The sequence below is a fragment of the Trichomonas vaginalis genome (genome assembly GCF_026262505.1).
Source record: "Trichomonas vaginalis G3 chromosome Unknown ctg_87, whole genome shotgun sequence".
Taxonomy (NCBI): domain Eukaryota; phylum Parabasalia; order Trichomonadida; family Trichomonadidae; genus Trichomonas; species Trichomonas vaginalis.
Window position 1 is genome coordinate 39,176 of NW_026529174.1, and position 15,106 is coordinate 54,281.

At 33.0% G+C, this 15,106-nt stretch overlaps 5 protein-coding genes and 6 pseudogenes across 11 annotated transcripts, besides 3 other annotated features; 3 read left to right on the forward strand and 8 right to left on the reverse strand.

Annotated features, from left to right (window-relative positions):
* Positions 1-944: 944 nt before the first annotated feature.
* On the reverse strand, positions 945-1,778 carry TVAGG3_1069540 (glycine-rich protein family; the record flags this gene model as incomplete). Its single annotated transcript, XM_001312963.1, has 1 exon — positions 945-1,778. The coding sequence occupies one exon, from the start codon at positions 1,776-1,778 to the stop codon at positions 945-947; it is 834 nt and encodes a 277-aa protein (XP_001312964.1).
* A 124-nt stretch (positions 1,779-1,902) lies between these two features.
* Positions 1,903-1,939: a mobile genetic element.
* Positions 1,940-3,113: 1,174 nt separating this feature from the next.
* Positions 3,114-3,151: a mobile genetic element.
* A 585-nt stretch (positions 3,152-3,736) lies between these two features.
* On the forward strand, positions 3,737-5,033 carry TVAGG3_1069570 (Rab guanyl-nucleotide exchange factor protein; the record flags this gene model as incomplete). The annotated part of the gene is made up of 1 exon (XM_001312964.2): positions 3,737-4,990. One exon carries the CDS (start codon positions 3,737-3,739, stop codon positions 4,988-4,990), a length of 1,254 nt encoding a protein of 417 aa, XP_001312965.1.
* Positions 5,034-6,011: 978 nt separating this feature from the next.
* Positions 6,012-15,106: part of a mobile genetic element that runs on past the window's edge.
* Positions 6,246-6,665, forward strand: TVAGG3_1069590 (protein of unknown function, DUF4108 family; the record flags this gene model as incomplete). Its single annotated transcript, XM_001312965.1, has 1 exon — positions 6,246-6,665. One exon carries the CDS (start codon positions 6,246-6,248, stop codon positions 6,663-6,665), a length of 420 nt encoding a protein of 139 aa, XP_001312966.1.
* TVAGG3_1069600 lies at positions 6,752-7,152 on the reverse strand (annotated as a pseudogene). The gene has a single exon. A coding segment is annotated over exon 1 (401 nt).
* Positions 7,189-8,063, forward strand: TVAGG3_1069610 (annotated as a pseudogene). The gene has a single exon. A coding segment is annotated over exon 1 (875 nt).
* TVAGG3_1069620 lies at positions 8,523-9,203 on the reverse strand (annotated as a pseudogene). The gene has a single exon. A coding segment is annotated over exon 1 (681 nt).
* Positions 9,548-10,049, reverse strand: TVAGG3_1069630 (annotated as a pseudogene). Its single transcript has one exon. A coding segment is annotated over exon 1 (502 nt).
* TVAGG3_1069640 (organellar and viral DNA polymerase type B) lies at positions 10,469-10,717 on the reverse strand (the record flags this gene model as incomplete). Its single annotated transcript, XM_051256330.1, has 1 exon — positions 10,469-10,717. The coding sequence occupies one exon, from the start codon at positions 10,715-10,717 to the stop codon at positions 10,469-10,471; it is 249 nt and encodes an 82-aa protein (XP_051076404.1).
* On the reverse strand, positions 10,777-11,383 carry TVAGG3_1069650 (annotated as a pseudogene). Its single transcript has one exon. A coding segment is annotated over exon 1 (607 nt).
* TVAGG3_1069660 (uncharacterized protein) lies at positions 11,844-12,506 on the reverse strand (the record flags this gene model as incomplete). Its single annotated transcript, XM_051256331.1, has 1 exon — positions 11,844-12,506. The coding sequence occupies one exon, from the start codon at positions 12,504-12,506 to the stop codon at positions 11,844-11,846; it is 663 nt and encodes a 220-aa protein (XP_051076405.1).
* Positions 13,287-15,099, reverse strand: TVAGG3_1069670 (annotated as a pseudogene). The gene has a single exon. A coding segment is annotated over exon 1 (1,813 nt).

The following is a 15,106-nucleotide window of genomic DNA, read 5'->3' on the forward strand; positions in this document are numbered from 1 at the left end:
CTCATTTATGTTTTTTCGCCAATCCAATTTTTAGTCACTTTTTTCGTTTTCTATAGAACCGTTAAAAATGCATAAAAGGATCATTGCCAATTTTGAAGGCATAAAGAATTCTACCTTTTTTGCACTTTTTGAGCTTCGCTCAAAAAGTGCAAAAAAGGTGCAAAATTTTTAATAAACAGTCCGGTGGTTTCTCGCGTGTTAAGACCTGGCTGGCGTGTTAACTTTTTTGACATCATCGTACTTTGCTATTTTTCCTTATATTATGAACATACATACTAATATAGTACAAATTATTTATAAACTGTTGTTAATTGACGTAACAAAACATTGATTACATGCAATTTAGTCATAAAGAATGGAAATAAATGGGTATTTAGGAAGAATAACACAAGATTTTTATTTATCCCTTGCTTTTTTCACTATGGTTTATCATAATCTATCGAAATAAATGTGATAATTCTATTATCATCTATTTTTCTGAATAACGCTTACATATTATGAGCACATAGATAGAATAAGAATGTGATATTATTTAAATCTTCTAATTTCCAGATCCAAAAAATTGGATAATATTATACCAACAAATTATCAATTAAACGAATTTGAATGTCATTCATTAACGTTTAAGATAATTTGATATAATCCAACAGCCCCAAAACTGTTTTGTCAGATTTTCAATATCTTAATAAAGGGAAAACTAAAATTCTATTAATGATGAGTGATTTTCTAATCCCCAAAAATATTATGTGTTCTAATCCTAATTCAATATAGTCTGCTACATGCACCATTATATGCTCATGATGGAAAATTTTGACACAATTTTGCAAATTTATGAAATATTATTATTTATAATATTATCAAATATATTTCCAAAAATGATTCCACGAAAATTTTTGCCAAAGTTCTCAATTTTGAATTTATCGTCTTAACACGCCAGCCAGATCTTAACACGCGAGAAACCACCGGACTGTAAATGTAATTCTTGCTTTTCCATTTCCATAATTTCCATAAAATTCGCTCGAATTAAATGGTGATGGCATTAACGAATTTCTAGCAATGGTATTACCATTCTCTCTTAGGACACTGTACCAAGAACTTCCCCTGCCACCAGTTGCACCATATACACTTCCTGCAGCCCCTCCAAAGTGCCCAGAGCCACCACCTGAGCCAATCTGATTTTCACCTTTGTTGTTTCCTCCATTATTAAAATTTCCATTACATTCAGAACAATAACTATTAGTTCCAGCTGCGGTTTCTTTGCCACTTGTACCAAATGCATAATATGTTCCTCTCCAATAACCTTGCTTTCCATCAATCCCAATCAGACCGCCTCCAGGAGAGCCATAATTAGCTCCTCCATTCTGAAAATAAGCTGCTCCACTACCACCAGCTGCTTTTAAAATGGCGTTTTCAATTGCTGGGGAATTGATCGTAACCCAAGACATCCCTCCTCCAGAAGTTGCTACACAATCGCCACCATATAAACCCATACCACCACCTCCGAATGTTTTTCGAAGTCTTTGTGGGATTGAGGTTCCAGTCATACCAGCTTCACCCAGATAAATATAAACTTTAGTTTTTACATATAAATTGATATATCCGCTTACGTATCCACCATTTCCGCCTACCTTTCCAGTAGTGTTTCCACCTTGCGCTCCCCAAAGCTCAATGAAATATTTTCCAGTTCTTAAAACTCGTTCATAAGGGAGACAATCTGGTGTTGGGTCAGACGGACCTGTTACTTCACAGTTAAAATCAAAACTCTCACTTTGATTCATATCTCAAAAGCATGGCAAATAACATGGAGAAATTTCCGGAAAGTCACTTTTAGAACTTCATCTATTGATTAAGATTGAGTTAGGTTTAGAATAATGTTACTCTCCATGTATAAATTCTTCAATGTAATAAACAGAAATTCATCAAAAGTAACAGCTCTCAATTTTTTGACATTTGTAAATTCTAAATTGAATGAGAAAAATGAAATAATACTAAGCATAATACAATATTCTAGATTTAATTATAATTAGGAAAAAGTTAGTTTTGAGAGTACTTTTCATAGGCATATAGAATGAAATCTTCTGAAAAATAATATCACATAAACTCATATTATTTTCTAATATATAACTATTTTATATAAAAATCAAATTCAATGATCTTAAAAGCGAAGGATAAACCTCAAAATTTACGAATATAATGAGTGGGAATATAATGCTTATCTATCATAAAACCATATGAAATATCAATTTTTGCTTTACGCCTAATTTTTGACGACAATTAGCAAAAAATGTTAAATGTTAACACTCAGTCCATTTGAATATGAAAAATAAAATTGACTTTGATTAAATTTTTTATTTATCATGCAATTCTTCTTGCGACCAAAGATTTGAATAAAAGTTCAAAAAATAAGATAGCTTAAAAAATAATATACGGTAGTGTTTACTAATAGATGAATAGTATATAAATTCTATTAAAATGGATTTGATCCAAAAAAATATATAAAATTTGATCATAAATAAAATCGTTTTAAATTACTTCTTCATTTAAATTATAACAATTATTTTTGGTTTTATATTTTTTTGGATCAAATCCATTTTAATAGAATTTATATACTATTCATCTATTAGTAAACACTACCGTATATTATTTTTTAAGCTATCTTATTTTTTGAACTTTTATTCAAATCTTTGGTCGCAAGAAGAATTGCATGATAATAAAAACATTTAATCAAAGTCAATTTTATTTTTCATATTCAAATGGACTGAGTGTTAACATTTAACATTTTTTGCTAATTGTCGTCAAAAATTAGGCGTAAAGCAAAAATTGATATTTCATATGGTTTTATGATAGATAAGCATTATATTCCCACTCATTATATTCGTAAATTTTGAGGTTTATCCTTCGCTTTTAAGATCATTGAATTTGATTTTTATATAAAATAGTTATATATTAGAAAATAATATGAGTTTATGTGATATTATTTTCAGAAGATTTTGTGTTCTTCTTCAAAATTTTATTTTTTATTAAAAAGAATCTTTACAAAATATACATTTACTTTAATTAATATTTAAAAACGTGCTCTATCAAAAGTTCCAAAAATTCAATATTTTAGCTTTTCTGAGGTGTCACTTTTGATGAATTTCTGTTTACAACACAATACAAATTGTTCAAAACACAGATTTTGATCACGAAATCAAATTTCATATATATAACTGGGAATCAATGAAGGCCTGCTGTATAAAATGCAAGGACTCTTATGAAAAGCATAGGTGGAAGTATCATCCAAGTCATATGTATACTTTCATTACATTGTTAAATTAATTTCGGTGTTCCGGTCCAAAGACAATATGAAAACCGGGTAACTGGCCGGTCATAGTGCTGTTGATGATAATTTTTCAACTTACGCTAATTTGCATAAAATTTATTATAACGACGAAATTCCGATCAAATAAAAAATGTTCTAAATAATGTAATCAACATTTATGATCGAAAAAAGATTACTCAATTTTGACTTCTTTGGCCAGTTTTTATCTCAAAAATCTTATATAATCGCAATCCAAATGAGTGATTTTTTATTGATTTATTATGCCAACCATACAAGATCCAACAACTTTTCCCGCACCGATTATCAGGAAAGGTTACGTTTTTAAAAAGTACCGACAAATTTGTCATGAGATTTAATATCTATTCAATTCTAAAAATTTAATTGAATGAGATTTGATCGTTAAATTTTTAGTAAATGTTTCCGGATGGCTTTTACCCCCATGGCCAGCATCTATTCAAGTGGGTTGGTGTAGTTCAGAAGTGTGGAATCAAAACATTGTTTTCAGATGGTGAAATCCCAAGTAACACATTAAATAACTTGATTCATTTTTGTTATCCAACCGAGAACCCAATAGCTGGACCGATTACATTTACATTTAGATTCATGTCAACAGATGAGAAATTCTACAATGCATTTTGTCTCCTAGATCAATCTTTTGTTCAAATTAAGGAATTAGATTCGAATCAACAGACAGTAATATGCTTCATTTCAAGTTATTACCACGTCGATGTATTCGAAGAGGCTCTGAAAATCGTTCGAAATCTTCTTTTGAACAATCTTCCATCAGCAATTCAATTCATACATACATTATATGAAGATCCAGACTCAATTACATTCATGAAGTCCCTCAAAACATTATGGAAGTCTTCACGTTCTGATGAAATATACAATAATCAAGTATTATATCCAATTGTCAAAAAATTCGATGCTACGACAATTGCTTATCTCGTATTTCATCTCTTACTTGATACACCAATCATTGCTACATCATCAGATCTCAACGAACTCTCCCAGTTCTGTTATTCTTTGACTTCATTAATTCATCCACTCAAATGGCATCATATTTTCGTTCCTGTTCTTCCAAAGTCCATCATTGAAACGGTTCTCTCTCCATCTCCTTTCATTGTTGGAATTCATTCTTCGATGGTCGAAAATTTGCCAAATTCAGATATTGAAGCACATTTGTTCATTGATATTGACAATGCTTCAATCAATAGAGTTAATTTAACAAACTTACCGCAGTGGGTTCATCAAATTGCTTCCAATGTTACAAAAATTACTCCAAAGTCACTTCATCAACTGATGTTGGAGGATATTTGCACAGCAATTGGAATGCACCCATCAGGATCCCCATATTTGATCGCCAGAAAGATTTTGGCCGCAACAAAAGACCAAAAACTAAATTCTGACTCAATAACAAGCCAGTTGATAAACAGCAGAACTGTTAAATGCTTGTTGAATACAATTAAGGAATCTCCAATACCTAATACTTACATGACGATGCTGAGCAGTTTTACACACACTTTTGTGTCTTTTCCAGCATCTCAGAACGTAGAAGAGTTTCCTCTTAAAAAGGCTTTGGTTCCGAAGAGTTCTTCAGTTCAATTTCCTCAGAAGAAGAGATCTCCACACAAATCAAAGTCTCTTTCTGAAATTCCTGGACGCTGATATTATGAATAATAAAATTGTTTGAATTTCTTGTTTTTGTTAATTTTCTTCTAACGTTTTTTTTCTTTGTCTTTCTTTTTTTTGATATTCAATTGATCAGAATTTTTTTGTTGCAAGTTTTTCAATTAAATTGTTTTTATTATATTATGGATTATTTCGTTTTCAGGATGTGAAATAAAATTTAAGAGTATACATAGAAAAATTTCTAAATATTTCAATTTTCAAACCATTAATTAATTTATCATCCTCTGGTCAAGCTATCTTATCAAAAAGACGATAGTTTTAGAAAGATTAAGAAAAGTTGAATTGATATAACCACATTAATTATAAATGATTTTTGTTATATATCAAAATGATCAATAATTAAAAAAAAAAAAAAAAAAAAAAAAAAAAAAAAAAAAAAAAAAAAAAAAAAAAAAAAAAAAAAAAAAAAAAAAAAAAAAAAAAAAGGTAGTGGGGCTTCCAGGCACTTCGTGCCTTCTAGCCCATAAAAAAATTTGCACAAGACCCAAGAGGAGGACCGGAGCCCCAGCCGACCAGCCGTTGACTTTTTTTTGTTTCACTTTTCACAAATTATATATGTTTTCATGTTTTGTCAAGACTTCTTCGTAAATGTTTTGTCAAGACTTCTTCGTAAATGTTTTGTCAAGACTTCTTCGTAAATGTTTTGTCAAGACTTCTTCATCGTAAATGTTTTGTCAAGACTTCTTCGTAAAATCAGACAAAAATAATGTTTATGTTAGAATGTTAGATCTAACACGTTTTCTAACATGTTTTCTAACATCGTAGAAAACTCATGATTTCATCGTAAATGTTTTGTCAAGACTTCTTCATCGTAAATGTTTTTAACTTCACTTAAAATGCCACGTAAGCTACGTAAGAATATACGTAAGAGGAAGAGAGCATTGAAACATCCAATAGTAAAACTAACACCACAACAACAGTTGCAACAACAAATGCTGAATGACCCCACTATGTTGCAACAAACAAGAGTGTTTATGAACTGTTTATAGATGAGACTAAACAAGAGTGTTTATGAACTGTTTATAGATGAGACTAACTTTGAGTGTTTAGATGAAAGGTCATTGTACGATGAATATAAACAATATTGTCAAGAATATGGTTATATGGCAGCGTCTAAACGAACATTCTTGGCAAATGTCAAAAATCTTTTAGATGTTCAGAATGGCGTATATACAAAGAAAAATTTTTCTGAGTAAATTTAAAAAAAACATTTTTTTATCCGATAGAAAAGATGGCAAAATTCATCTCAGTAAACAAGTACATGACAGAAGTCAAAGAAGAACTAGACCCATTCGCTTATTTGAATGTTTACTTCTACCATTTTGAAAAGTCTTCATTCAGCAAAGTTTGGAACATCGAACCAGTTAAGTTTGCTATTGTGACTAAAAATGGTGCAACTTTTGAAGACTTAGACATAGAAGGTTTGTTAACAGTCAAAGAAAATTTTGACAGAAAGTTCTCAAAACTCGAAGAAGGTAAAGCATACAAACTTGTTATACCTTATGAACCAAAGAAAGCAGACGACTATGAATATTATGAGTCTAAGATAGTTGAAGTTCAAGGTAAATTGGGTAAAAAGATTTTAGAGTCTAAGCCAGTGTTTACTCCTAAAGAGGAAGAGAACATTGACATTGACCCAGAAATGTTCTAAAAATAAAATTTTATTTTTACATGTCAAATTTCTTTTTCTCTGGCTCTGGCTCTGGCTCTTTCTTCTCTTCTTCTACTTTCTTTTCTTCTACTTTCTTTTCTTTCTTTTCTCTCTTCTTCTTCTTCTCTGGTGGAGTTATGTCAAATTTGGCGCAACCATATTTATGTAAAAGTTCTTTGTCCTTTAATAGCTCTTCTATTCTGTTTTCTATTTCATCTTCAAGAACAGCGCATGTGCCTTCTTTGCATTCTAAGAACTTTTGTTGGACTTCATCTTTCCAATCGGCGTCATCTCTGTCAACAAGTCTGTCATTGACAAATTTTAAGACTGCTCTTTGTAATGTTTTATGGTTCTTGTCATATTCCCAGAAACAGAACTTTAGAACAAATTCACCTTTCTTGTTTACACTATGTAAGATTTTATGGTCGACAGATGTTTTAGAGTCAAAAAGCTTGTCTCGAATATAGATAGCGAAATCGCTAGACATTTTCTAAAAGATAAAATTTTTAATTTTTCTAAAAATATGTTAGAAAAAAAGTTTGCTGACATTGACAAGAAATTTGAGAATGTTTTAAACAAGAACAAGAGGAAGTTAGAAAATGCTCAGATAAAGCCTATACATGACAAGTTCTTATTTGCTCAGAATGGTATAACAGGTCTAATCGCACCACCTGGGTCGGGCAAGACTTTCACTTATCTTAAAATGGCTGCACAACAACAAGAACTAGATGAGAAGAACCCATTCTATGAGTTAGTTGTTATTTGTAGTACTTCTGGTCAATTTGACCAAACCGTCAAATCGTTCAAAGATATTATAAAGAAGTCTAAGTTAGTATGTATAAAGGATACTGAGTTGTTAGATTGGATAAAGAAGTACCAAAGAAGAGTTTTGAAGTATAATGCTATAAATGAGTATATAAATTCTAAGTTTAAAGACCCAAATGAGGAAATGCAGAGAATATTAGAGAAGAAACACTTCAGAAACAAACAGAAAGAGATAGAATACATTTCGAAGAAATTGCAATCGTACGATTGGAAGACTTACCCTCATAGATGTCTTCTTATCTTAGATGATTTCGCCTCTCATCCTTTGTTAAAGAACAGAGAACAAGATATGTGTCGAATTCTTAAGAAGCTCAGACACTTTAACATCTCAGTTGTCATTTGTGTACAGACAGCAAAGAGTTTAAGTAAGGATGTTAAAAGAATACTTACTGACATTGTACTTTTCCCGGATTGTCCGAAGACGATTTCATGGAACTTATGAAAGAGTCCATGGCAGGTAAGTTTGACAGACATGAACTATGGGAGAAGTATAAAGTCATACAAGACCCTCATACTTCTTTCAGAATTCATATCTACGCAAACAAAGTTCAAATTGTAAAAAGTCAAGCTTGAAAAATGTAAGTGTTTGGTCTTAGTCTGTTGTGGTGCTGCAGCTTTCGGTTCTTCTGGCTTTGGAAGACATTCAGGAAGAGGAACGTCGGACATTCGTTTGTGTCCTGTCGGAAGGAAGAACTTTTCCTGTTGGAAGGAAAAACTTTTCCTGTTGGAAGGAAGGACTCGGAATGTCGGAAGGAAATTTTTTTCCAGTTGTCGGGAAATTTTTTTCCAGTTGTCGGGAAAAAAGTTCTCAATTTTCGAAAATTTGAATGGTTTACGGACGGACAACAGGAAAATTTTTTCCAGTTGTCGGGAAAATTTTTTCTTGTCGGAAGGAAGGACTCGGAATGTCGGATGGAAGGACTCGGAATGTCGGATGGAAGGACTCGGAATGCCAGAAGGATTTGACGAGACAATTTACTTTATAGAGCTACCTGAGCCATCTGAAGTCAAGCGTAAAAATAAATGGTTCATCTACTCTACTTGTTTGAAGTTGTCAAAATACTCTGTTATTTTTTCCTTCAGTAGCGGTAAGTCTTCTTTGAATGTAAGAATTGTACAACCTTTCATATCATAGTGAGTTTGAGGTAACGTATCTTGAACTATTTGTTTCACATCTTCATTCGGTGTCATTGAAATCGGTAAGTTTTCGCGATAGAACCAATTTCTGTCAGATTTGTAAATCTTAGCAAGGTCGTAAAAGCTTTTGTTGTTTCTTCTGACTAAATGCAACATAACCATATCTTTATCTTCTTCATTTTCCATCTCTTCAGTATAAATCATATACTTATAGTTCTTTTCCTTTCCTTTTGGTACCGAACGTGGTATTCTTTTCTGTATGTTTTTGTCTTTGGATTCAATGACTTCATCTTTTGCTTGAAGTTTCTTTTCCATCTCTTCACGTTCTTGTCTATGAATTTCGTCAAGAAGTTTACAAACATACCATGAATAGCGAGCTGAAGCCCACATTGCAACAGCATTTACAAGAAGTCTATGTACATACCAACCTCTCAAACCATTTGGCAAATTTTTACGATTTTCATAGAGTTTTGGCGACCCCTGTAAAAGTCGGTCTCGCTGTGCTTCGCTCAAAAGTTCTTGTGTGCTTTGGTTTTTGAACCAATCGTCTGTATGTTTGGTATCTGGTGCAAAACATGCTGTCAAAATACTTTGCATTTGGTACATATCGTCTTTGACCGAACGAATGAGACGTAACTGTTTGTTAAACTGTATGTACTCATATTCTTCATTTATAGCTTCATGAACGATAGCAGTTGTTGTGTTCTCTGTTGTTGACATATCTGTCTTTACATACAAAATAAAAAAATAAAAAAAAATAAAATTAGCGTTATTTTTTCTATCTTGTATAAAAGACCAAAAATAAACGCTTTACATGTATTTTTCAGCAACTTCGTCAAATAATTTTATAGCTTTATCTATCTCATCTACTTCAAACGTTTCTTTACCTTTCGTGGGAGCACCATACATTTTCTCAAACTTTTCAAGCAGTTCTGTTTCTGCAGCTCTCATATCGTTAACAAACACAACCTTAACTCTATTGACTGTAGAGTCATATCTTTTAGTTATATTAAATGTTCTTCCTATCTTATATCTCTTTGTATTGAAGTCTTTCGGTTTCTGAACGATGTAAAGTAAGCCTTCACTGCAACGTTCTGAGTCGAATAAACCATATGTTATGAAGTTATATCCAACAACTGGGTCTAACCAGAACAAAACTACTGGTATAAGACTTTTGTCTATAAGATATGCTGTAGTTCCATGAAATCTTACCGATATCATAAGCTCAGGATTTCTTGTCAAAATTTTCTGAGATGAAGCATTTTTAACCCAGTCGTGTGGTTTCTTTCCAGATGGAGATATAATGTCTGACAAAGAATATTTGTTGTATTTCTTTGAGTATCTTACGTTTAAATCACCAATTCTAACCAATTTAGTGTTATTGTCTATCTTTTTAACTGTTTCAAACTCAGTGTTTGACATTTCCTGTTCTTACATACAAAATAAAAAAAAATATTTTAAAAAAACTAACTTTAATTTTATTTTGTATAAAAGATACAGTTATATCATGAAATTTGGTCATTTTTTTACGATTTTCATGTGTTTTAGGCGTTCCTCGGTTTTCCGCGGGTCGCAATTTTTTACGATTTTCGAATGGAATCTCTATCCTCGGTTTTCCGAGGGTAGCAAACATATGAGGAAATTCATGAATTTTATACAGAATTCGGCAAAAATATATTTTATGTTAGCATGTTAGATCTAACACGTTTTCTAACATGTTTTCTAACATGGTCTAAAACACACAAAACTCATGAAATTTCATACGGAATTCAGCAAAAATAATGTTTATGTTAGAATGTTAGATCTAACATGTTTTCTAACATGTTTTCTAACATAACTATTTACAAGCGTTTTACATGGTATATGTTGCGATGGTTCATGACTCTAAACAATTTCGTGGCTTCAATTTCTTCTTTTAGTACATCGAATGTTTTAACGATACCGAAAGTTTCTTTATACTTCTTCTTGACGTCAGATAGAAGGAAATCGTCAGCTGTTGGATAGTTTTTGTTCAGAAATTCTAACATGTTCATTTTATCTTCTGCTGGTTTTTCTGCTTCTTTCTTTAAATCTGCATAGTCGTTTCGCATACGTTCTATCTCTTTGACGGAGTAGTTATATTTCCTCATTGCTGCTTTACATTTTGAACATTGCGGGTTCATTTTTGCGTTATATTCTGAAACCTTACCTGCTAAAACAACTAAAGCGTCAATGGTTTTCTTCATCTCGAACATAGCGGGTTTTATTTGTTCGTTCCATACCTTACCCCTACTATCTTTATCTCTTATTTCCCAAACACATTTTGCAACTAATGAAACAAAGTTGTCGTAGGTCTTAAATTCTTCGGATTTGTAAAGGTCAGAGATGTTCTTATATACCATGTCGCAATCTTTGTCCATAACCTTATGGTTGCAATGAAAACCAAGGAATTCATAATTTACCTTTCGTATGAACTTCTTTATTTCTACTGAGTCAGTTGCTTTGACTTCTATTTCGTCAAATTCGGGAATAGTGAGTTTTTGTTGTTGGATTTCAGGAAGTTTAGGTAAATGGTCAATAATATCCTGCATTTCATAAAGATACTGTTCATTTGTTTCATCTTTCGCACTACAGTCTAAATTACTTGTTAAAAGTTCTTGCTTTATCTTCTGGATTTTTGTTTCGAAAGTATATGAAGAAGGAATGAAGCTTTTCATCTCTACTAACATTGAAGTTGGGTTCATGACTAACGAGTTTGGTGCTGTTGTTGCTAACATGTTCTTACAATAAAAATAAAAAATATTTTTTTAAAAAAACTAACTTTATTTTTTATGTTTTTTGTGAAAGTGTCAAAACTCATGAATTTCATGAGTTTTCTACGATGTTAGAAAACGTGTTAGAAAACGTGTTAGATCTAACATTCTAACATAAAATATATTTTTTGGTCGTTTACACTCATTACGAAGAAGAAGTCTTAACAAAACATTTACGATGAAGAAGTTTCGACAAAACATTTACGATGAAATTCATGAAAATTCATGAAAATTCAAGAGGTTAGAAAAGAGGTTAGAAAAGAGGTTAGATCTAACCTTCTACCCTAAATTATATTTTTGCCGAATTCTGTATAAAACTCATGAGTTTTAGACCATGTTAGAAAACGTGTTAGAAAACATGTTAGATCTAACATTCTAACATAAACATTATTTTTGCTGAATTCAATAAAAATAAATGGTTCATTTACTCACAATATTTTTGTACAAAACGACCCCAAACTTTTAACTTCTTTTCTGCAGCTTCTAATGAAATTTTAGCGAGTTCATATTCTCTAAATTCTCTCTTTAAATCTTCTTGTTCCCATTGGTCTAGTTCGTATGGAGAATCTCTATAACCAGAACATATCTCACGTTCATGTTCTATTTGTTTTTCATGCATTTTTCTAACTTCTTCTTCAAACAAAGGTTTTGCATTCTCTACTGTATCTTCAAGTTCTTCTTCATCTAACTTCTCATGAACTTTCTTGTCTATGGAGTCCATAATTTTTCCAACTGCTATACAATATTTTGGAGAAGCCCACATTGCAATATAGTTTACAAGTCTTGGGTCTACATACGTTCCTCTAACCTGTTTGATTTCATCCGGAATTCCTGCATGAACTTTGTATAAAAAGCAACCGCCGGAATTCCGGCGGTTGGTATATTCTTCACAAAATGCCGTATAATACTCTTCCCAGGACTTATTTTCCAACAACTTTCTAAAGTCTTTCCTAAACTGCTGACACATATTTGTTACATTTATATAACCATCCTTGTCTCTACGTAAGACTTCAATACCGTTGTAAGTGCCTTTTGTGAATGTTTCGCCATTAGATTTGTTCGTGAACGTTTTTGCTTCGACTGTCATTTTCAGTTCTTACAATAAAAATAAAAAATATTTTTGAGTGGCTTAACCGTCGGACATCCGTTTGTGGCTTAACCGTCGGACATTCGTTTGTGGCTTAACCGTCGGACATTCGTTTGTGGCTCGACCTCAAAACAAGCATTTTGTGAAGAATATACCAACCGCCGGAATTCCGCGGGTTGCTTTTTTTATACAAAATTCAAGAGTTTTGTGTGTTTTCTACGATGTTGTCAAAATGTCGTGTTGTCACACTTTTTAAAAGAAGTTCATTTGACCTGGTGACCTGGTGACCTGGTTCCACCTAAAATATATTTTTGCCGAATTCAAGAGTTTTGGTTGAAAAATACGGTCGAGCCAAAAGTGGCTCGACCTCAAAACAAGCATTTTGTGAAGAATATACCAACCGCCGGAATTCCGCGGGTTGCTTTTTTTATACAAAATTCAAGAGTTTTGCGTGTTTTCTACGATGTTGTCAAAATGTCGTGTTGTCACACTTTTTCAGAGAAGTTAAAATGACCGAGGCACATAGGCACATAGGCACACCTAAAAACCATCTAACCAAAACTCATTTTTCAATACTTTTTCAGCACTTTTCCGTAGTTATATATGAAAGACAATTCGAGATAAAATTTCTTCATCTGATATATTCCTACCGGCGTTTGTAAACATATAGTCTAACGGTTTTGTATCTGCTACTTTTGTTCTTTGTTTTTCAACCTGAAGCATTTAATATATGTAAAAATATACTGTTTTAAAAACGTTTTTACTTCATGCAATGTTTTACTATTTCATGCAATGTTTTATTTCTGTGCCGTTTTCAAGCACACCCCAATACTTACGCTTGGAGAGGACATGAACTTCGGAAAATACCTTATCTAGCTTAAAACAGCCCATCTTCTCACCGACTAAACCCATTTCAATGAGTTTGTTGTATCCTTCTTCGTTCGTCATGAGTGCGTCAATGTTCTCATAGTAAACCTTGACTTTGGATTTGACTTCGGAGAAGAATTTGTTGTACTCGTCAAGGACTGCCTTTGCGAACTGAGGGTAAGACCAATGTTCGACAATAGGTTTTACTGTGGTTACTAAGCCACCTTGACCTTGAGTAAATTCGTATTTCAAAACAAAAGGGGAGAACCTTTCAACAAAGTTGTCGACCTTCTCATAGTGTTTACTCTTCATCTTTTGAGGTTTCTTAATGGAATATCCCCATGTCGAATTCATAAGCAATTTGAGTGTCATTGCAAGTTTGGGGTTTGAAGCTTTCCTAATATCATAGAGTTTGTTGTATGACTTTTCCAACTGTATAGTTCCTTCCCGGGAACTCACCATCTTCGTTTGGAATTCCAGTCGGGATATATTGGACAAACCTCATGTACGCAGCGTTAAGGTCGACATAGTATATCTTTTCATCTGAGTCGAACTTGTCGCAACCAATTGGTCCAGTTTGTGGAAATTCAAGTGAGTCTCTTATCTTCTGCGAAACTTCTCCTGTTATCTCATAAACATCGTCGAAGCAACCTGTTTCATATATTAAACCTTCTGACCTAACTCAGATGCTCTCCAATACAATTTGACGTCAATTGGATGTCTCAATGGAAGTTTGTTTATAGCATCTTGAAGTTCTTGCAACCTCATTGGAAGTTCTTCTGGGTTCAGGTTGGTATCCGAACAATCCAACTCCTTTTGGAACTGTGTACTTCTTTTGTGCTAGAACTTTGTCTGGAACAACTTTTGGTCTTGCTAACAGTGAAAAGTTTGTTTCGTCTTTTGGTACAAAACTTTCTGTCAGCTTGTCATCTGGAATCGGTTCCAACAAACCTTTCTCGAAAAGAATGTTAACAGCTCTGACAATGTTGCACTTACCTTTTCCGAACAATGGGTTTGTAAGACTTTCGTTCAACATGAAGTGGTTGTGGACAATTGCAATCTTCAACCATGGTAAATTGAACTCAACAACATAGTCGTCATGTGAAGAACCTTTAGCTGTAGGTATGTTGACTCGGATATTCACATTTGCCAACGGTGCAATTTTTGCCAATTGACCTCTGAGCATGTACCTTGTCTTCACACATGACTCAAGATACTTCATCTTCTCATCTGTAACAAGACCAGAGTTCCTGAGACATGTAAGAATACAAGGTTCATTGACAATTGTTTCAATTGAATTGTAAATTCCATACCTTGTCAAGTCAATGTCAGACTTATTTATGAAGGGGAAGTATCCAGCATGTTGTCTGACTGCTTGAGGGTTGGGTTGGTACCATTCGAACTTGACACTTGCAATTCCTTCAATTGCATTCAAAATGTCTGAGTCGGAGTCAACCATTTGTTCTCTCTTTGTAGTCTTGAAAGCGTCAAGAAGTTGTGCGGCTGTTGTGACATTGCCATGTGCATAGTAAATGTGACCGTCCAAATCTGTTACGGTTAGTCTGAGATTGTATCCTTTCTTATTTCCGTCTTGAATGGCAGCAAGTACACCCATGAAGCCTTCTTTGTTCTTTCCTTCGTCAAAGTTTACTGTAAAGGTTCGACCAGATGTAATTTGACTTCTAACTTCACGATACTTCTCATATGCATATCTTGTTCTTTCCATGGGAGCA